The sequence below is a fragment of the Odontesthes bonariensis genome, chromosome 16, assembly GCF_027942865.1.
Source record: "Odontesthes bonariensis isolate fOdoBon6 chromosome 16, fOdoBon6.hap1, whole genome shotgun sequence".
In the NCBI taxonomy this organism is placed as follows: domain Eukaryota; kingdom Metazoa; phylum Chordata; class Actinopteri; order Atheriniformes; family Atherinopsidae; genus Odontesthes; species Odontesthes bonariensis.
This window is the reverse complement of record NC_134521.1, coordinates 36,038,964-36,061,806: the sequence shown is the minus strand read 5'-3', so window position 1 is coordinate 36,061,806 and position 22,843 is coordinate 36,038,964. Positions and strand designations below refer to the sequence as shown.

Here is a 22,843-nt window from a genome sequence, read left to right as displayed (position 1 = left end):
TTAATAAAAAGAGCTGAAATTTCACCTTATTCGATGCAGTCTACATATTTTATTCACCCGTGAATTCAGCAACACAATCCACAGCGCCCCCCGGTGGCAGCTGGACGACACAACACAAATAAAGACACAGGAAAAACACTGATTGTTGTCCTCTCACGTTTGGTGGACATGCTGCTGAAGCTGCTGGTTTCCAGCTGTGAACAGGGCCGGCTGAGTGTTGAGCTCCTCTGTGGGCAGGACGGGAGGCCACACACCCCTGCTGCTTGATGGGTGAGCTGGACTGGAAGAAACGTCTGACCTGCACCTGATCATATAGAGGAAACACCTGGAGAACTAAGACATACACAAACATCATTTTAATGAGGATAAAGACGCCATGTACTGCTGGTATTACTACAGTTTCTATAGATGAGCAAGTGAATGCAGAAAGTCTCGTGATTGTAGGCCGGTTTCACATCAGACACTGGTGCTTTCCCATCTGCATAAAGTCCTCAGGTGTATTCTTGACAGTGGTTTAGATGTGTTTGAACATTGAGTCATAGAGGTCACAAGTGTCCCCCTGCCCACAGACATTTGGGTGCGCTGTTTACCTGTCTGATCATCATGTTTTTGTCTCCAGATTCAAGGCGCTAACCTGAGGAGCAGAGTAAGGGCTGCATTGGAAGTGAAAGGTGGGTGATGCATCTGGTTGAAGTTTTCCCCATATAACATGTTGCTTCTCACACTCCTATCTCAAACCACCTAGCTCCCCACTCCAGAATGTGAACAGAACTTTGTGGAGATGAGTCCGAAGACCTTTATATAAGGGAAAGAAACAGCCACTTGTGAAAAGTTAGCCGGCTCCATAGGTCAAAACTCAGTGGTTCAACTAAACCTCAAGGAAAAAGGACACGATAACTCAGCTGGAAGCATGTTGATGGCTTCCTAAAACATCTGGTCAAGGATCAAATTTCCAACAAACATTTTAGGTTTGTAGGCTTGCTGCATTTAAATCTCTACACTGTGAATGTGAGGGTTCAGCATTGCCATGACATTTATGTCAAGGGTAAATGTGGCTAAAAGGATTTAGAAGTTAAGAACAGTTAGTCAATAGGTAAGTAAATCCTCTTCATAGATCAATTGAAATTCTAAAAGCAGTGGATGAATGGTTTTATTATCTACGGTCAGTGGATTCTAACAGCGTAAATATTGACAAAGTACAGGAGCACAGTTAACTCTTTCAGAGCAACATTTGAAACAGTCGGATTGTAGAATATTTCAATGATCTTTATTGGCGTTGAATTATTGATTCCAATCAATACCACTTAGACCAAATGAACACAGTCGACCATGGACGACGGGGCTGATACGGAAGCTCATCTGACAGGTGGGGAGGTACCATATAATGTCTCGTGGGGGTCAGATGAGGGTCCCAAAAGACATTAATCTAACAATTCTGAGCGCGTTCTTTTTTTTTATTATTAGATTAATATTACTTACTGTTTAATATCACAAAGTTTTCTGTGCTAATAGAGAAATACTGTGTAAAAAAGAACAATAAAGTCAGATATAAAAACACAGAAAGAATGCTCACAGTTGTGTTTACCTGGTTGTTGAGCAGCACATAAATGACGGGGTTCAGCACAGTGCTGCTCTTTGCCAGCAGCGAAGGAATTAAACTAAATGCAGGAGGCACCACACCTGGCCGGCCAAAGGAGGCGAGCAGTGCCATGACACCGTACGGCATCCAGCACAACAGATAGCCCGTCACCATGGTGACCACCATCAGGAGGACGCGGCTTTCCCTCCACTCAGCTGAGGACCTGTTGATCCTGGCCACCTGGAGATGCACACTATTTTCAAACCATTGGTGGATGCACACAGGGCGAGGGTACGCAGATGTCAGAGGTCAAACTGTGAACTGACCTGTGTCGCCACGCCTCGGACAGCCAGCAGGATCCTGCTGTAGCAGAAGAGCATGAGCAGCAGTGGCAGGAAGAGGCAGAAGATGAACAAGCAGCTGTTGTAGGAGCGAGCTGCAGCCGTGCGCTGCTGCCACTGGACTGAGCAGATGGTGCCGGCACCCTCTGGACCATAGCTGCTCCACAACACAGGCAGACCGATGTTGGCAGTCACAGCCCTCATATTTAGCAACGTTCTAACTCTGACTCCTGATTCATGTCGACTCTCAATAATGTCACCTTTCACTTTTTAACTCTGGGCATGTTTTTGTAAGTTTGGTGAATAATTTCGGTGAGCAGTTCTGAGTCGAATTGTGTGCTCTTATACATACGTATACATACATATATATATACACATATATGTATGTATATTTACTACAGCCATCTTTATTTAACTTGAGAGCCTTTTTATGTCCATTAAAAATTCTGATAAATTATTCTATCTCAAGTTTGCAAGTAAAAAGAATGGATCAAATTCCTCCCACATGCCTTTTTGTTTGTTTTTGTCTTACTAGTCATATTTGTCTCGGTAGTAATATGCTATAATTCAGTCGAAAGATCCTAAATGCTTACTCTATCTTTTCTTGTGTTCCTTTTTCACATTGTGTATTACAAAATAACAACAACATCAAATTTTACATTTTAAAAAGAGTCCTATCTGAGTGTAAGGTGCTGTTGTTTACTACTTTCTAAATCAAACACCTTCCTCTGGCAGGTTTGGACTATGAACTATGAAGTGACGGGTTAGTGCTGTGGCAGTGCAAACCTGCTCCAGCCCAGCAGTGGCGGCACAGTCCAGACCAATGAGTAGAGCCAGGAAACTGCCACTGCAAGTCTGGCCCTGCGGTACTGAGAAGAGTCCGACTGGGAGCTGTGTAGCAGCGCTGAGTACCGCTCGAAAGACAGCAGAGAGAGAGACACCAGAGACACAATACCTACCAGAGAGAAACTTCAGTCAAACAGTCAGGAAATAACACGCTGGCACATTATTAGTCAATGCTAACAACAGAATACAAGAAATACTTCAAATCCACCAGATGTTTTATACAAAGTTATTAGATCCAAAACACAAGATGAGCCTATGAGAGTTACCCAACAGTATATAACCAGCTGCACTATAGAATGTAGATTAGAAATGTATTTTTCTTTTATCAAACGGTTTTCAAAGTCTGAGACTGTAAGCCATCAGTTTGCAAAAAAATGTAACATACTCACTCCAACTTCCATCTTTAACGGAATTCTTGAACCTCTATCAGGGTTGTGAGAATGTTGTTCTAATACACACTAAAGCAACATTTACCTATTCAGACAATGATAAACACATAAATGGTCTTTCCTAAAGTATCGATTGGTTTCTGACTTTGGGAAAAAATAATTCCACCAGAATATATACATTTTGAAAATCTGTGGTTCAGTTGCTTTGATTTCCGAGCTGCTGGACCAGTGGTGTAGTCTACGTTGAACGCAGGTATACGGCGTATACCCACCTCTTTTTTTAGGGGATTTCCGTATACCTACCTAAAATGCTCCGCGTACCCACTTAAAATTCGTTTTTCAATTTTTAGAATAGCACAGCCACGTTTCATCAACTACCACTTCTCATGGAAGCCTTGTTATAATTTAACAATACAACGACAACACTTCAGAATAGCATTCATTCGGAAATTGCGGCAGTCAATCAATCTCCCAGGGATTCACTATCAGTGTTTTGACAATAACGTCCCATAGAAACTCTTCTTCTTTGTATTAGTTGAAAGCGGTGATTCTCTAACGCACAACAGCGCCCCCTATAGGAGTGGAAGGTGGAAAACTAAAATGGATGTGTGTATATATATTTTTTTATGTATATTACATATATAAACGAATGTAATACACATATATATATTACAATTAATTAATTCTGACAGCCCTTGTGTATGTATATATATATATATATATATATATATAAAACAACCTGTCTCAAGATGTGATGGTGTTCTGCTGCTTTAAAACAATCACTCTGTTAGGCCTCGCTCTATGAGGGATGAGTACAAAGATTAAGTGCCACAGGGAGTCCCATTGCCACTGAGATACACAGCACACAGTCCACACAATCAAAGTGAGTTTATGATGTCCCTCATCCTGTCCCTCATGCATGCAAGGGGCAGGTAAGTGCAAAGCTGCGACCCCACAAACATGTTTGTCCCTTAACACGTTAAGACAGCATTATAAATGTGCTGTTACCAGAATGGCAATGACCAAGTCGTAGTGCATTACTAAAAGCCCTGTGTTATGTCATAGTATTGTAGTACTATGGTACTTAACTTTTCAATGACTATTACAGCGCGCCACTGGAGGTACGGCGTGCATTAAGGGGCTACTATTGGTCCCGAGTCCCGACCCCTAGTTTGGTACCACGGGCCTATGACTGGCCAACTATACAGTATACCCACCTCAAAAAGGTAGACTACACCACTGTGCTGGACCACTGACACGGCATGAGAGGGAGACTCCGTGGCCACATTTCCATGATATGATACACATATCTACACCAAGTAGTTCATTTTGGGGGGAAACCATGCAACACTGATCCTCCTCCAGTGTGCAGGCATTTTGCTGTGATAATTGTAAACAGTCTTTAATTCGAATACTACTTTTACTTAGAGGATCAATATTGTATAAGAGTTTCTTGGATGATTCAGTAAAAAAAAAAAAGAAGATTTGTCAGTTAACAGCTTAAACAGCAAATTAATCGGATCACTTGATTAAATCAAACTTGAAAAAGTTGTAATCAGTGAGTTCCTCCTCGGCTGAATGAGAAATGTGTGTGAACTTGGTAAGTCACCTGAATGATCCAGATTTAATTCATTTCAATTTCAGGCTGCATTTTTCTTTTTCTTTCTCTTTATTTTTTCAGTATGTTACTCCTCATCCTGGCCAGATTAAAGATGGCTCGCATTAAACCTTGGTTAGTTAGTTCGTAAGGTTAGTGATGTCTTCCGACACCTACCGAAAAGCGCGTTGCAGAAACCGTACCACCGGCACCCGTAGGAGCCCGTCAGCCACCTGCCGCGCACGCTGGCCGCGAAGCTGAGTGGAGTCCCGAAAAGGCAGACGAGCATGTTGCTGATGCTGATGTTGATGAGGATCAGGTTGACCGGAGTTCGTAGCGCGGGAAAGCGCGAGAACACCAGGAGCACCAGGAAGTTACCGAGGAAACCCAGAACCAGGATGCAGCCGAGGAAGACGGCCGCCGTGGTGTGACCCGCCCGGCTCACTGCGCCGGTGCCGGGGTCCGATCCGGGGCTCTGCTCGGTGCTGAGGTTGTTGCTATGCTGCAGGTGGGTCCCCATGGCAACCTGGGCATCGACGTGGAAAGACTTGAACAAAAAAACTGATGGTGGTAAACTCTTAAAATGACAAAGGGTTGGCTTAGTTTTTACAGGAGACATTTATAGTGGGCAGAAGACACACATGCATGATATACATCCACAGCCACAAGATGCTTAAATACTCAGGAGGCTGAGGGGAGTGGGAGGGAGTGCTTTAACTGGGACCCTCACATGTCAAACTGGTAATGCAGACAGTGAACTGCTAAAATACGATTCAAATCTTTTGCATCTTTGATAACATTGAATATCATCAAAACCTACAATATAAACAACATCCACAATGAAATGCTCAGAAAAAAACAAGTGTAATAGATAAGCATCACTTTATCAGGAACATTGGTTTCATTTGTTCTTGTTACTGTTTTGTAGAGCAGATGGGGGACCAATAAATGAGCCAACTCATCAATAATACGAGCGTTGGCCGACTCACAGGAGGAGCCAAGAATGCTGAAGGCATGAAAGTGATACACAATCATATCATATCATATATTTTGAGTAAAGAAACTGCACTAACATACGCTGTGACTGAACATCACAGCCTCATGGCTGCTCTCAGACACGTTTGGATCGTCTGCTCAGTCTCTTGGATGAAGCATCTCTGAGGACACCTGAGTTCAATGCTTTTAATCAAGAGCGTGCACAACTCATTTTGTGATCAGTTTGTAATGAAACACACACAGTTGAAGCAGAAACAGCTTCCCCTCACACACCCAGAGCAGCAGAGGGCAGCTGCACAGCTGCAGTCCAATCGGCCTCCGTGTGTTGATGAGATGACGGGCACGGACATGCTGTGAGGAAGCCGCCCCACAGCCCAGGTCATCACGATTTTCTGCACGACGTGGACTCTTTCTCTTCAGAAAATACCTTTAGTTCAAAGCTTACGAGAGAACTTAACAGATATATTTCTGCAGGTGTAATGAGGCTGCAAAACAGCAACTGAAGGAAGGCCGACACACACTTTATATTTACTTAAATGAGCTACAGAACATCAAATTATACATCGTGACCTTGATTCATTTTACAGGGTGGTGGGTGCGGGGGGTCACTCAGGCTGACGTAATGGAAAATCTTTCAGATTACCAATTCATGGCTGCCATATTTTGTTGCTTTCTCCAGTTGTCCTAAATGATTCATTTTCAGTCCACAGGCTGCTCTGATTGCCAATAAACAGACTTCAGGATCCACTGGGAAATTCATTCCAAAACATTTGGGACATAATATCAAATATCTTCTGCCAACTAATGTATTTTTTGTGGTAAAAACAATATTTGAATGCCATCCTGCCAGTCACATGTAAAGCAGAGGTGTGCGATTTGAATTGATATTCATGTAGTTAGAGGGAGGATTGTGAGGATGGTGTAAATGACAATAAATGCAACAAACCTGCACCTTGAATCAAGAGAAGCTCAAAATGTGCTGTGTTTTCCTAAGAAGGTTGATGTAGACTCACATTTGAAATACAAGTAAATATTTTCCAGCCGTAAATAACAGAATTAGACGACTGTACAGCCTTTACAGCTGTGCGCGCGCCTCACAAAAGTTTAGGTGTTGTTGTCATCGTTATTCGTGTCACTTTACAAATCATTATCTGGAGGTAAAAAATGGAATGGCTGAAAAGTCAGAAGTCTGAAAGTAGGATCACTTAGCTGCAGTTCTGCACTTTTATAGGTTAAAAGCTGCAGACCCCAGAAGCTCCCCCTTATTCGCTGACTTTATTTGTTTACACTTGCTCGAGCAGACCCAAGAAGGAGGCGAGGCAACAGGGAATTAACAAAATGAGACCTCCCTGTTTTCATTTTGAAAAATCGTCAGTTAAATATTTCCCTCTGGGATAAATAAAGTATTTTTGAATTTGAATTGAATTTTGAATTGAATTTGAATATGACGTGATACACCTCGTCTAACAGTTTCATTGTAGCCTATCTGTCGCTGTATGTCATTGTTTATGTGGGATAAGCTTTAAAGATGGCTGTAATCATATAATACAGTATTAATGTGTCAAACCCTCTTCAGACATCACAACTGCAGGAGACTTCTACAAAGGTTACAGTGTTTCCTCCCTTACAGCGTCCCTCTCCTCCAGATGAGTTATGGAAATCGAGATGTCGTTTAAAATGATTGTCCATGAATAATTTCTGGGTCAAAGGCAGGAAAACAGAGGAGAGAGGAGACGAGGAAGCACAAGTTAAACTTCTTCAGTTTACAGAAAGTTAAGGATAAAGTAAAGATCTTACATTTGGGATCATCTTGTGATATTCATTCCTAAAACATGCAAATAGTCGAATTAAAAAAAAAAAGGAATGTTTATGTGATATGTGGATGAGGGGAGGAAGGGAATCTGGAGCTGGAAGTAAGAGGTGACGTGACGAAAGGAGGGAAAGAGGCGGGAGAGAAGGGATGATAGAAGAGGATGTTGGGGAGGGGAAAGGATGGATATGGAGAAAGAAGTGGAGAGGGGCTTAAGAGGTGGGGGAGAATGTGGGTCGGATGGCAGGGAGAGGGCTCAGAGAAAATGGGTAAAGGAGTTTAAAAGAAGGAAGGAAAGGATGTCACTCCTCTGTGATCATTTTCTGTCTTCCTCTGCTTCTCTTTATTTATGCATCTCTTACATTTTTTTGTTTCCTCTATTTCCAAATAATCTTTCTTCTTCTCTTTGTCTCTTCTCTTGTTGTTTTGTCTCCTTCTCCATCCTTTCTCTGACTCTTCCTCATTGCTGGACAGTATATCATTCACATCACTGAAAGACCCAAGAATGCTGACTTCATACTAACTAACATTTCGGAATGATTTTATAGTTTCATTTTAAAGAACGCTAAAGCGCTCTAAAATGATCACGTAACCCGCAGAAGGACCTAATATTTAAAGGTTGTGGCTCTTAAGTGTTCTAGAACATCCAACAATAAATTTCCTTTCCTCATTTGTGAGAAAAACACAAATGATTTGTTTGCTTTTGAATGCTTTTCCATTGTCTTTTATAAACTGAATTTAACTACCACCAAAGCGGGCTGAGTGTGGTTTCCATCCAGTTACTCTCTGATAAAATAAAATTCTAGGTGAGGAAGAGCTGCTGAGATGGCTGCCCTTGCATCTTCCCTGATCTCTGCAGAGGTTCTGATCTTAGTCACCTCCCTTACAAAGGATCTACTTACTCAGTTTTGAAACTCGTGTTGGTGTCAAACCGCCTTTATTGCAGAGTTTGCAGAAACCACTTCAAGAAACACAGAAAGCTTAAGAAATGGTTTTATACCCACAGCTGTCTGCATCCCAACAGAAATTCAGTTTGCTCTGGTTTGACTCGAGTCTAATACACACCTCTAAGGATTGTCAAAAAGCACATATCCATTGGACTTTAATTGGGAGCCAAATGCCAAATAATCTCTTTTTAAAATAAGAGATTTCAGTTGTGATGCTAAATATGTCAAACAGTTCCAAAGATGAGTTTTCAGTTTATCACTAGAGTGCAAATTGGTGGGAAATTGTTAATTTGTTGATCCAAACTTACATGTAAAGCATTGTTATATCAACTTAACTTAAAAACCCTTAAAACTGAAATTATAATTTTTGGCCCAAAATCCACCCTCCCCACCTCCCAGCATTTCTCACTCTGCATTGATGGTCACTCCGTCACTCCCTCCCCCCTGGTCAGAAATCTCGGCATCATCATGGACCCCACACTCTCCTTCAAATCCCACATAAACCAGGTTACTAAAATAGCCTTCTTCCACCTTCGCAACATTGCACGCCTTCGCCCTACTCTCTCCCCCTCAGCTGCCGAAACACTTGTCCATGCCTTCATCACCTCCAGACTCGACTATTGCAATAGCATCCTGTATGGCCTCCCCTCCTCTGCTCTTCAAAAACTGCAATATGTCCAAAACTCAGCTGCCCGACTGCTCACTCACTCCCCCTCCAGAGAACACATCACTCCCATCCTTCAACAACTTCACTGGCTTCCAATAAAACAGCGAATCAACTTCAAGATCCTTCTCATCACCTACAAAGCCCTCAATAACCTTGCACCTCCATACCTCACAAACCTCCTCCACCCCTACTCCCCCACTCGACATCTCCGCTCCTCTGATGCAAACCTCCTCACTCCCATCACCAAGACCAAGTACCGCACCCTTGGGGACAGAGCGTTCTCCATCGCTGCCCCTACCCTTTGGACAGTGGTGTAGTCTACCTTTTTGAGGTGGGTATACTGTATAGTTGGCCAGTCATAGGCCCGTGGTACCAAACTAGGGGTCGGGACTCGGGACCAATAGTAGCCCCTTAATGCACGCCGTACCTCCAGTGGCGCGCTGTAATAGTCATTGAAAAGTTAAGTACCATAGTACTACAATACTATGACATAACACAGGGCTTTTAGTAATGCACTACGACTTGGTCATTGCCATTCTGGTAACAGCACATTTATAATGCTGTCTTAACGTGTTAAGGGACAAACATGTTTGTGGGGTCGCAGCTTTGCACTTACCTGCCCCTTGCATGCATGAGGGACAGGATGAGGGACATCATAAACTCACTTTGATTGTGTGGACTGTGTGCTGTGTATCTCAGTGGCAATGGGACTCCCTGTGGCACTTAATCTTTGTACTCATCCCTCATAGAGCGAGGCCTAACAGAGTGATTGTTTTAAAGCAGCAGAACACCATCACATCTTGAGACAGGTTGTTTTATATATATATATATATATATATATATATATATACATACACAAGGGCTGTCAGAATTAATTAATTGTAATATATATATGTGTATTACATTCGTTTATATATGTAATATACATAAAAAAATATATATACACACATCCATTTTAGTTTTCCACCTTCCACTCCTATAGGGGGCGCTGTTGTGCGTTAGAGAATCACCGCTTTCAACTAATACAAAGAAGAAGAGTTTCTATGGGACGTTATTGTCAAAACACTGATAGTGAATCCCTGGGAGATTGATTGACTGCCGCAATTTCCGAATGAATGCTATTCTGAAGTGTTGTCGTTGTATTGTTAAATTATAACAAGGCTTCCATGAGAAGTGGTAGTTGATGAAACGTGGCTGTGCTATTCTAAAAATTGAAAAACGAATTTTAAGTGGGTACACGGAGCATTTTAGGTAGGTATACGGAAATCCCCTAAAAAAAGAGGTGGGTATACGCCGTATACCTGCGTTCAACGTAGACTACCAACTGCCTTTGGAACTCCCTGCCCCCCACCATCCGGAACTCCGATACACTCCCCTCATTCAAAAGCCAGCTCAAAACCCACCTGTTCAAAATCACCTACAACACCTGATAAAATGTTCCTCTCCCCCCCCCCCCCATGTGCCTAAAGTCTGTAACAGTGTTTTTCTCTTGTTTATAATGTCTTGTTTTTTTTGTCTATGCTTTCTGTTTGTTCCTTATGTAAAGCGTCTTTGAGCATTTGGAAAAGCGCTATATAAAACCTATGTATTATTATTATTATTATTATTAGAATCTTTGTGTGATTCACTCTGTGAGGGCACATCACGACGCCTCAGTGACGTCGACAGAAGACGACGTTTCCGTAGCAACTGGGGTCGGTCCGTTACCCGCATCGGCCGCTGTGCCACCGGAGCTCATCAAGGAGCGGAGGGATTGTCGTCGGTAACCGGACACCACCTCTGGCTTGGGCGGCGTAGAGACACGGGGGCGACGCAGGATTGAGGCGGCGAGCCCACAGTTCCGTGTGGAGATGCTGAACATGTGGAAAGTCAGAGAGCTTGTGGACAAAGCGTGAGTACCGAGGAACAGGCGGAGCTCCGAGCGCTAGCTGAAGCTAAACCGCTAAGCGGCTCCGGAGCTAACGGGCTAGTCAGGCGGCATCAGCCGGGCAGCATCAGCAGCTTTTATCGCTGACAGAGGAAAGGATACGGGCCGTGACGTCACGGAGATAGCCCTCAGCTGTTAGCTTTTACTAGCTGGCTATAAGCCAATCCTTAACCTTGTGACACATTTGTTTTGCAGCGGTATCTCCTGCTGTGGTTCTTTCTACGCTGTTTCAAATAACCTTAGTAAGGGAAAACACAACAACATCAGCAGGAATGTGTTTGTGCCTCACACATAACGGATGCTATTAGTGAGCTAATACCGTTAGCTATGCTAAGCCCAGGTCAGGTCTGTTGTGTGCGCGTGCTGTGCCTCGCGCCCGGTCCCGCCCTGCTGATGCCCGCTATCTCCACTGTGTGTTCAGCCAACATTATATACCGACACCACGGCTAATCATTAATGGTGGGGAGAGGGAAGGAGTGGATGCATAACTGCATGTGGACCCTGTTTCCTGCACAGCAGCACAGCTGCCACACCGAGGCCCACACCACCTGATCCCAAACAGCGAAGCTTGTTAATCACCCAACACATCATCCTCCTCCTCCTGCAGCCACTGCTGCTGCTGTAGTGCTCCTACACTGTGCTGTTTGTTTAAATCACATGTCTGTTATGTACAGTAGTATGTTGGAGTTATTGGAGTGTAATCCACCAACAGATGAGGAACAGCAGCTTCAATCCCATTAAAAAATGATTTAATAACAATGGCAGCCCTGCCACAGTTATTATAAGAATTTGATCTATCTGAAAATTGATCAAACCTTTCAATTCCCATGTATAAGAACAGCTTGCTTAAAAATAACAGAAACGTTGTACTTCCATCAGTGACGGTTTAATGAGGCAAACCGTTTATCTCGAGGCTCTTATAGCTTCAACTTTTGGACCATTTGCATCATTTTTTATTGATCTAGTTGCAAAGCTGAAATGTACATCACTGTGGACACATTTTTAGTTTTGAGGTTGTTTGGATCTATAATAAAATGGAGGAGGTCTAATCCCAAAACTCTAAAACTTAAAGTGGCAAAGACAATTTGATGAAATTTTTTTAAATTTTTTTTATCATATATTAATTGAAACAAAAAGGTGTCACCACCTTAATATTTCAGCGTGTGACTAAAGTAGGTTAAATCCTTAAGATGTTATTGATGGAGTCAGTAGTTTCTAATGTTTTGTCCACTCCACCTATAACATGTGCGCTCTAAGAATTGTAGGAATGCTTTTTATCATAATCCAGTCGAGTATGTTGACTGACCTCAGCAATAAACGGATAACACGGCAGAATTAACAGCATTATATGTGACGCAGGTTGCCCTGTGATACTTGTGCTGCTAGACCTTACAGCCGCCTTTGACACGGTGGATCACAGGATCTTGCTGTCTCGGCTTGAGCACCGTATAGGCATCAAAGGTACAGCCCTGAAACTCTTCCAGTCGTACCTGGCCGACAGGACCTTTTCTGTCCAGCTCGGCAACTTTGTCTCTTCTGTTGCCCCCCTAACCTGCGGGGTCCCTCAAGGCTCCATACTAGGTCCCATCCTGTTTCTGCTATACATCCTACCCTTAGGGGAAATCCTGATCAGACATAACATCTCCTTCCACTGCTTTGCTGATGACGTTCAGCTATATCTCCCCCTAACAGCTGATGGGCAGGCCGCGATCCATTCTTTAGTTGACTGTCTGGCAGACATCAAGTCATGGATGAGTGCCAACTTCCTCAACCTAAACGAGCAGAAGACTGAGATTATTGTCTTTGGCAATCCTCCCCCGGCTTTCTCCACCGATGCCCTGGGCCCTCTCGCCTCGAACATCATGCCTTCTGTCAGAAATCTGGGCGTTATTTTCGACAGTGCCTTCAAATTCAATAAACAGGTTAGTGCAGTGGTTAGGAAAAGCTTTTTCCATCTAAGAACCATAGCAAAGATCAAAGCATACCTGCCCCAGAGTGCTCTTGAGAGAACTATCCATGCCTTCATCTCTTCCCAACTGGACTACTGCAATGCCCTTTACACTGGCATCGACAAATCCCAAATCCACCGTCTGCAGCTGGTTCAAAACTCTGCTGCCCGTCTCCTCACCCGCACTAAAAAACGTGAACACATCACCCCGGTCCTTGCATCACTCCACTGGCTCCCTATTCACTTCCGTATCAATTTCAAACTGCTACTCATAGTCCACAAATCCCTCCATGGCTTGGCCCCCTCATATCTGTCCGACCTCCTCCACCGTCACATCCTCACTAGAGCACTTCGTTCAGCCGACCAACTTCTTCTGGAAGTGCCTAGGTCCAGGCTAAAATCAAAAGGAGACAGAGCCTTTGCCATAGTGGCCCCCACTCTCTGGAACCGTGTCCCCCTCCACATCCGCGCAGCCGATTCGGTAGATAGTTTTAAATCCCTGATAAAAACCCACCTTTTTAAACTGGCCTTTAGTTAGGGTCCTCCCTTGTTTTTAAACACTTGTATAAAGTGTCCCCTGGTTGCCTTATTAAATGTTTTTTCTTTTCCTTTTTCATATTTTAAATCTCCACCAGTCACTGTTCTCTAGCTCTTTTTATCTATTATTTGATATTTTCTTTTGTTTCTTTTTCTTTTCCTCCATGCATTTTTTTAGCTCTTTTTTTGACTGTAAAGCACTTTGGTGCGGCTCTGCCACTTGTAAATGTGCTATAAAAATAAACATTTACTTACTTACTTACTTACTATGTGATTGGCACGGTGGGGGCCACTTCCTGAAATGAATCTGGACTTTTCTTCCTGCGAAGTGAGCACAGTCAAACCATGCGCTGGACACGCTGTACCATTTATCAAGCATTACGTTAAACATCTCACTTTGTTGTAGTACAGTGGTTTTTGTTGTTAATATTTCTTTTTAAACATTTCAGTTGCCACGCTTCAGGTGGGGGTAAATTGAAAGTTTCCCCTTCTGGCTCGGTGTTAACGTTCTTATGTTTTGCTATTAGAGACGAGTCAGTACTCTGAGCTATTCTACTGTAGCTTATTGTACTTACTGTATTTGATGAACACTAAAAAGTGATTATTTTTTTGTCAGTTCTGTAATAATAACTGTAGTTTGTCTCATTTTTAGACATAATGCTTTTATTGTAGACCTGTTGAATAAAACTGTGTTTGTTTGAGCAAAATTGGCAACGGACTGAGTCTGCTGGGTTTGGAAATGGCCAAAAAAGGCCCCTAAGAGAAAGTTATGTTCGTTTCCTCCCATGTACGATCGTCATTGATGCTTTTAAAAAAAAGAAATTGTTTTGTTTTTTTAACTATATCCACGGTCCTTGCAGAAGTCATATACCCCGTATTTCACTGCGTAGCTGCAACGGTCAGCTCCACTCTTTAAAACAGTTACTGGATGAACGGAGAAGAAATTCATGTTCGGGAAACCTAACAAGATGTCAGAAGAAAGGACATAAGAGTAGGGAGTATCAAAAGGAGGCATGGAACTTAAGATGGAGTTACACCCAACAGCTCCCGGCGGCCGTTGGCTGCGCCTGGCTGGGTGTGATGAATACGCTCCATTATTGATCTGCCTCCACAGAACTGGCAGCAGTAGCTTTCCTTTTACTGCAGGAGTCACTGTGAAATATAGCCCTTGCTGTCTGTATCTGCTGGTAACAACGCAGTCAAAGGCAGCGCGTGTGTTCAGATGCGCGTTATCTTCTCCCTGGGAGCGCACTTGTGTGCCAGAGGAGAAAGAGAAAAGGAAGAAAGGGGAGGAAAGCTACTACTCACTGTAAAGGAGCATTGAGACGGCTGAATATCAGGAGATGAAAGAAAATGAATGGGAAAGAAAAACCAGAAAGAAGAAAATATGACACAAGATGCGCTTCAAGTTGCAGTACTTTGGCTGCTTTTTTCTGTCTAAAGAAGTCCTGCTCATGGAAGTAACCCACACATCCACCCCTGTTCACCTCACCGTGATGTCCCACTGCATCTTCTCCCTTTATGTCATTATATTAAGGCTTTATTAAGTCAGGTGAGACTCTTCCCATCATCAGACTCACATCTCTGTTCCACCATTTATTTTTTGTTGTCTTTGTTTGGGAGATACAGAAGTTTCTATGTTGGGATAATCTTTCGCTGTAGCTCTCAGGCTAAGTCGTTGTGTGAAGGGTTAGCGCCCCAGCTAGACTGTTGCCTTTTACGACAGTTGGGAGCGACATGTTGACAGTTTTTGAATAAAACTTAGATAAAATGATAAAGTTCTGCTCGTCAATTCTGTTGATTAAAATGAATTATTTTACTCTGCAAATTTATATAGAAGATTTGTATTTGTGTCCACAGCACCAATGTGGTGATGAACTACTCGGAGATAGAGTCCAAGGTCAGAGAAGCCACCAATGATGACCCCTGGGGACCCTCTGGACAACTAATGGGAGAGATAGCCAAGTAGGTGTAGCACACAGCCAGTTGGTGCGTTTTACACCTGGTTACTGTAAGCGCACTGAGACGCACCATCACTGTCACTAATGAGGCTCCATGTGTTTCTGTGTGTAGGTCTACCTTTATGTACGAGCAGTTCCCAGAGGTGATGAACATGCTTTGGACCAGGATGCTGAAGGACAACAAGAAGAACTGGAGACGAGTGTACAAGGTAGGACTGCACTGTGGTTGGCAGCTGGTTGTCCGCTGTGCCTGCGCTGCATCTGTGTTACATTGTGCTGGGCAGCTCCTTTCTGTAGGTCTGGCTGGAATTTACTAAAGTGGGTCCCAGTGCATCTTTGTGTGAGACAGTGTTTACACATAAGATACACTGGGTTACTACACATTGATCTTTCTTTTTGTTTTGTCAAATGAACACTTTCCATTTTTCTAATTGCTGTCAACCTAATTGGGTCAACTTGTCTGCATAGTCATGGTGTGTGAGGTGCAGTTATTTCAGAAGGAATAAACTCTCGCGTTGGTCACGCTCTGTACTGGAGCAGCGTGCTTCTCAGTAATTACTGAATTCTGTGTAGAAATCCAGGTTTTCAGTATACCTACGTAATCATGACTGATCTGCAAAGATTAGAAATGATGCAACAGCAAAGGAACAGTGAGTTGGAATCTTCTCAGAAAGCAGTTGGCTTGAGTTCACAAGGAGAATGAAAAATATGGAATTGTTTAACTGGCTTTTAAACCTATTTTCATCAGATATTATTTCCCACTGAGCAGTGCCGACTGCGTGCATCTCCCCACAGTTAAGAATCCCTTATTCAGCTTCTCGCTCCACTTCTCTGATACGCGTCTCCCTTCTCGCAGGCCTTACTCCTGCTGGCCTATCTGATCAGAAATGGCTCTGAGAGAGTCGTGACCAGCGCCAGGGAACACATCTACGACCTGCGGTCACTAGAAAACTACCACTTTATTGGTAAGTTACTCACTGAAAATCACTGGTTAAAATCTTTTTATTCTTCTTAACGTCTGTGCATTTACATGGAGGCATTTAGCCATTAACCAAGATGGGTGACAGTGGATAAAAACTCAGGATGTCACACCAACTACCATCCACATGAAACGGCCCTGCAGTTTTTTAGCACTGGCTACACTGTTTTAGATTTCTGCCTTTGACTCTGTGTGTGTCTTGTGCCCCTGTTTGAGTTCAGATGAGAATGGTAAGGATCAGGGTATCAATGTGCGTCAGAAGGTGAAGGAGATGGTGGAGTTCATCCAGGACGACGACAGGCTGAGAGAGGAGAGGAAAAAAGCCAAGAAGAACAAGGATAAATATATTGGAGTGTCTTCTGACAGCATGGGTGGAGGAGGAGGCAGCTTTAAAAACTGTAAGTACTTCACTGCGTTTCCTTTGACAGCTCGAACGGATTCAAGTTATAATACAATGTCTCATTTGAAACTTTATTTTGTAAAGAAACTGTCTTAGCAGTTAAACTTTATTCACAAGAAAATTGACATATTGGTTTATTATGTGATTTCTCCCCATGTTTGCAAGTGCTTAAAAAAGGGCAAAAAGGTATTTTCTTATAGAATGAAATAAAACAGACAGGACTACCTTTATACAGTCTGTAACCAGGAAATGTTAGGAGCTTAAATGGTTCAATAGATTCTGGAGATTACTGAAGCCTTGTAGAAAATGTAACAATATATATATTTTTGGGCCTGTTTTGTATGCCTTTACATGCATTTAGATCATTGTAAATGTAATTTAATGAAGAAATATTTGATTACTTGCTGCAGCTCTGATCTAATGGTTATCACAGCTAAACTATAGATATGACACAACATATGTGGTTGGAATGAGAAGGTTTATTCTACCTATTGATTCGTCTCTGTTTGTGACTGCTTCATTTCAGCTAATGAACTGGATCGGAGTAAGTGGGATGAGGACTGGGACAAGAGCAGAGGAGCTTTCCCCTTCAGCGAAAAGCTCGGAGAGATCAGCGATAAGATAGGCAGCACCATCGATGACACACTCAACAAGTTCAGAAAGAAGGAACGAGATGACTCGCCTGACAGAATCAGGTAAAGTCTGATAAATGCTCGTTGAGAAGAGCGTTCATATTCAAAGTTGTGTTTTCATCAGAGTAACCGACTGGCTGTGTGTAAACAGTTAATGTGCGACTTGTGTTAATCATTATGTAACCAGCAGTAATATCGCCGCTCTCAGACATACAATAAGAGCAGATAAATCAAACAAAAGCATAATCTCCTGAGTGCTGATGTAGCCCCCATCTGGTTGTCATAGTGACAACGAGGAGGACAGATCATCAAGAAACGGTAGGCAGGACACAATCGAGTTTAAAGATGAGGAGGAAACTGTCACAACAAAAAGCATCCAGATCACACAAGCAACAGAAACCACGACTACCACCACACGCAAACGCAGCGGAGCAGCGAGCAGCAAGACCCTGGACCTGGGCGCCGCCGCCAACTACACGGGAGACAACAGCCCAGAGGAGATGGTATTTGCACACACTTTTTTTCCTCCCGTGGCACACAATTTAACTTTATGCATGTCTTTAATCACCATGTTCCTTCTTCTCAGTCGTCAGTCAGACAGTCTTCGGGCAGTGGCCTGGCGGACCTGCTTGTGATTGACCCTTCATCCAATCAGAGTACTGCAGCAGGTATCTACAGTCTGCTTTCCCCCACTTTTTATAAGGCGAGAAATACATATTTATATTAAGTTTACAAACTGGTGTGTGTGTCCATCCATACAGCAGGAAGTTCAGACCTCATTGGTGGCTTTGCTGACTTCTCCTCCCCTGCAGCCTCTGCCAGCCTCCCCACCTCCACTGGTAAACTCTTCTTCCTTCTGTCAGATCCTGTTGTAGTGAACCTCTAACCTCTGTAGTGCAGGTCTGAAATTATCATTATACTATGGATTGCAAAGGTGTGGCTGCTTTAGTCACAATTAAACACAGCATTTTTTTCTTGTGACCAGCTACTGCATCGTCCAATGCAAACGGAGAATTCGGGGACTGGAATGCCTTTCCAGGAAATCCTCCACCTTCATCGAGCTCTGGTCCCTCCCAGCCCGTCAGTGACCTGTTTGGCAGTGCCCAGTCACCCGCGGCCTCAGCCTCCAACTCCTCTGTGCCACCGTCTGCAGAGCTCTTTGACCTGATGGGTGGAGTCAACCATCAGCTAACCAATCCACACACGACGCTCAGTGCCTCTCAGAGCATGACTTTTTCTCTGGGAGGGGTGACGCCAGGAGTATCTGTTGCTATGCCTACGATGCCCCTGTCTCGCTCGCAACAGGTATGTGCCACAATAAGGTTGAAGTTTTCCCCATTTATTATTTAGAAGATCTGGAAAATAGCGGTTGGTAAATTCAATAGAAAGAAAAGTTGAAAAGCTTTATGTGTATTACTTGATTTAATTAATGATGGAATAAACAGATAAACAAAATACGATATAAAGACTTAGAATTCAGCCTTGGCTTGTCAAAACCTTCATCCTTGAGTTTGGGTAAACATTCTAAATATGCCATGGATCTAGACAGGATATTTCTTTTGATGCACATGTTACTGTAGATTTAGTTTTTCATGTTTAGTGATCATTTAATATCACCTTAACACGTAATTTCACTCAGAATTTGAGAGGCGTGCCTCAGCAGCCAATAGGACAACAGCAGAAGGCCGGTGTCGGGGGTCAAGGATCGTTAGGATCAACCTGGTCGGATTCCTCTGTCAACATCAGCCTGGACTTCCTTTCAGCAGGCCTCAACCCCTCTAAGACCCCACCCACTCTCAACAACATCATCCAGCAACAAGGTATGTTTGATTCTGTTCAACTGTTACACAGCAGGCGGCTTTTTCTGTGTTAAATACACTTTACTGCTTTAGTGGGAATATTGTGTAAAACCAACTTCATAGTAAAGTGGAATAAACATGAAAAAAGTCACACATACCTCAGACAATAACTCGATTCCTCTCCCTTCCATATAAACGGTTACAAGGTGGTCGGTCCAGTTAAATGACCCAGTTGAGATGTAACTGTGGCTCAGGAATGAGCCCATCTTTTTAATGCTCATTCTTTAGTTGACTGGTTTAGCTCAGGGGGCCCGCGGCTCTTTCATCCTGATGCTGCGGCTCCGCCTGGCTCGGGAAAATAAATTAAAAAGTATCCAATTGAAATGTATTTTATTTGTGTTAGTCCTTTTTTGTAGTTCTAAATTGGAAGATTATTGTGATCTTGAAATATTAAAATAAAATTGTATTTTATTATTTTCATTATTTTTCGTTGCTCAAAATATGCGTCACGCTCGCCGAAAGCCAGTATATGCTCGCCAAAACGCTGTGCATTTATGGACACTTTCAACCCCGAGTATGGAGAAATGTAAGAAAAGAAAAATATCTGAAGAAAATACAGCATCTATTGATGCCTTGGCAGATTCATTTTTTATTTACCTCTGAGCAGAGTGGCTCACCAGGAGCCTGATTTGTGGTGAGAAAGACACCTTCAACTCAGTGGTTTTTTAAATTATTTTTTTAAGAGTTCAAAATGTGTTCATTACATAAATAAAATTTCCCGTAAGCAACACTATAGTTGTTTATACAAAGCGTAAAGGTAAAAAAACAATATCATCATCATTTTAGATTTCTTGCAGCTCCCAGTGTTTCCGTGGAAACCGGGTCCAAATGGCTCTCTGAGTGTTAAAGGTTGCCGACCCCTGCTCTATTTAAATGCAAAGGATGATATCAAAGAAGATATTGAAACAAACCAATCATTAATGCAGAATATGTTGCTCATTTTGGTTGTAAGCATTAATGGAAGAAGAACACTTCTTTGTAGTCATATCATTTGGGACCAGTTGCCTACACTTGGTGCATTATGATATAAATTGTTCAGATTAGCCTGGTCAGAGTAATTATCCAACAGATTCGATCTGCTTAGAACTCATTCTGAGGCCGTACATGCACAAAGTCAATTTAGCTGTGCCCATATGTGTTTGCACAGGAGTGCCTCCCGTCAACCTGTTGGCTCAGAATTTTGGAGGACTCAACCTCAGCTCTCCGCCCCACGTGACGCCCATAAGACCTCCAGCCAGTCCCATGATGGCAGGCAGTGCCACGACGATGAGCATGCCTGCTTCCCTGGCCGCGGGTTTGCAGGGTGGAATCCCCGTAAACCAGGGCATGATGGGAATGAACATTAACATGAATATGGGCATGGCTGCTCCGATGATGATGGGTGGTATGGCTGGCATGGGGGTTCCAGGAGTAGGAATGGGCCTAACTCACTCCATCAACCCAGCTGTGGTCCCGCCCAAACAAGATGCCTTTGCTAACTTTGGCAACTTTGGGAAATGAAGTGTGTGTGTGTGTGTGTGTGTGTGTGTGTGTGTGTGTGTGAGAGAGAGCGAGCACGTCTGACGTTGTGAGAGTGTGAACGACAGTAGGACTACTGTACTTGAAGACAACCTTGCATGTTTCACTGTCTGCTTCTGCTCTCTTTGGGGAGCTGGCACCAGTGATGTACACCATCCCAGTATGCTGACAGGATCATGGAGCTTGTGGAGCACCACTAATGCTCCCCCCCCCCAGTAGTGATTTGATGTTTGAAAATATCGTACAAAGAAAATAAGAACCGCTGTCATGGTGTCAACAGACGGCGTCCAGTCGTTCCATCCCTGCTGGGAGAAATCTTTGTCTTCATGTGTTCTCCATAACTCCAGAACATTTCCCTTCTTTTAGTTTGTTTCTGTCGCGGCACTAAGAATTCAGTCAGTTCAGGGAGATCAAATAGGATGGCTTTACTGCCTTCATTTTGCATTGTAGCTTAAGATTATCATGTTGTTAACTAAATTTAAGCCATTCCATTATTTTCAGCTGTGATTTCCATCAGAACATAGAGAGTGAAAACTCTGGTCCTCCAGCAGAGGGCGCAGTGAGCGCACATATTCAAACAGGACTGTATGGTTGCTTTTTTTACTTGAGCCACAGGAGTGTGAATGAAATGTAAATGAAGGCAAGCAAACTGCCCTTTTTTCCTGTCTTTGTCTGCCCTCCTCTTTTTATCAGGCTTCGACAGTGTACAACAGATGGATGCTTAGTAGTTCAATAAAAAAATGTTGCTGTTACAGACACAACATTAGCAAATGTGTCAGGCTCTTTACATTATTAGACAGCAACGGTCAATGGAAACCTGTACTCGGCTGTACATTCTGGTTGCATTAGCTCATTCCTCATTAAAGGGCCGGTCAGTGTTTCTTATGTAGAGTACGGCTGGCTGATATTTTCTCTTTATGCAGCATTTTTCACCAGGTCACTCAACACAACGGTTGCACATCCATTACCTCAAACTAATGTGATTCCCCTTCGTTTCTGTGGATTAAATAGAAGAAATTTTTTTTTTTAAAAGATTATTTCTTGGGCTTGCTGAGACCGACCCAAAGGGTTGGCGGTTCTTGGGTGAATGATTGTGTGGGTGTCATGTGTGACTTCCTGTATGGGTCCAGTTTTCTCTGTTTGATGTGCAAACACAGCGAAGCGGAGCCTCTTGTCATTTTCTGAGGCACTACCCTCCAAATGACCAAATCTTTATTTTGTTACTCTCAGAAGGATAATTCCATAGATTTTACTTTAATATTTTTTTGAGTTTGATGGTTATGTTCATATGGGAGAGTCATAGCAAATTTACTTTAGTCTACTTGGATGGTTTTTTTCTTCAGTACAGATCTTTTGATTTGATTATACTATTACTATTATATTTTCTGTACTTCATTCAAAACATTAAATTATAACATCAAACATTTGTTTTGCTCATTTTTTTCCTACATATATTTGTTTGCTTCTGGACAGAACCTGATCACGGCTGTAGTTTTGTAACACTGGATTTATGTCCAAAGAACGGAAGCATTCGTGACGCAGTGTTTGGTCAAACTTGTGAAGCGCAGATGATGTCTGCTGCTGTGCAACTTTCCTGCAGCCTCTAAGTTTTAGATTTAGACACAGTCATGTGAAAAGGAAAGTACACCCTCTTTCAGCTTAAAGGCTTTACATATCTGGACATAATAATAAGTCATTTGGTCCTTGCTAGATCTTAAAGTTGGGTAAACACAACCTCAGCTGGAAAACACATGACATACTGTCATTATGTAACAAAAAACAAGGCCAGTGTGCAGAAGCAGCGTGTTTAAAAAGTAAAGTACATCTCGTGAATCAGTAGCTCGTAAAAAAACACTTTGGGAGCAATAACTGGAGGTAATCTTTGACTGTTTGATGTTATCAGTCTCTCA

General features: G+C 42.8%; 2 protein-coding genes across 2 annotated transcripts; one reads left to right on the top strand and one right to left on the bottom strand.

Moving 5' to 3' along the window:
- Window positions 1-83: 83 nt before the first annotated feature.
- Window positions 84-5,272, bottom strand: LOC142401531 (pinopsin-like). Its single transcript, XM_075486993.1, has 5 exons — window positions 4,930-5,272; window positions 2,707-2,875; window positions 1,906-2,077; window positions 1,586-1,819; window positions 84-333 (listed from the first exon to the last, which is right to left on the bottom strand). Exons 1-5 carry the CDS (start codon window positions 5,270-5,272, stop codon window positions 154-156), a joined length of 1,098 nt encoding a protein of 365 aa, XP_075343108.1. The 3' UTR covers window positions 84-153.
- Window positions 5,273-10,847: 5,575 nt separating this feature from the next.
- On the top strand, window positions 10,848-22,362 carry LOC142401530 (clathrin interactor 1-like). The gene is made up of 12 exons (XM_075486992.1): window positions 10,848-11,063; window positions 15,445-15,549; window positions 15,658-15,754; window positions 16,402-16,510; window positions 16,746-16,922; window positions 17,451-17,619; window positions 17,843-18,059; window positions 18,143-18,224; window positions 18,318-18,395; window positions 18,542-18,861; window positions 19,196-19,376; window positions 20,563-22,362. The coding sequence occupies exons 1-12, from the start codon at window positions 11,023-11,025 to the stop codon at window positions 20,913-20,915; spliced, it is 1,929 nt and encodes a 642-aa protein (XP_075343107.1). The 5' UTR covers window positions 10,848-11,022; the 3' UTR covers window positions 20,916-22,362.
- Window positions 22,363-22,843: the final 481 nt, after the last annotated feature.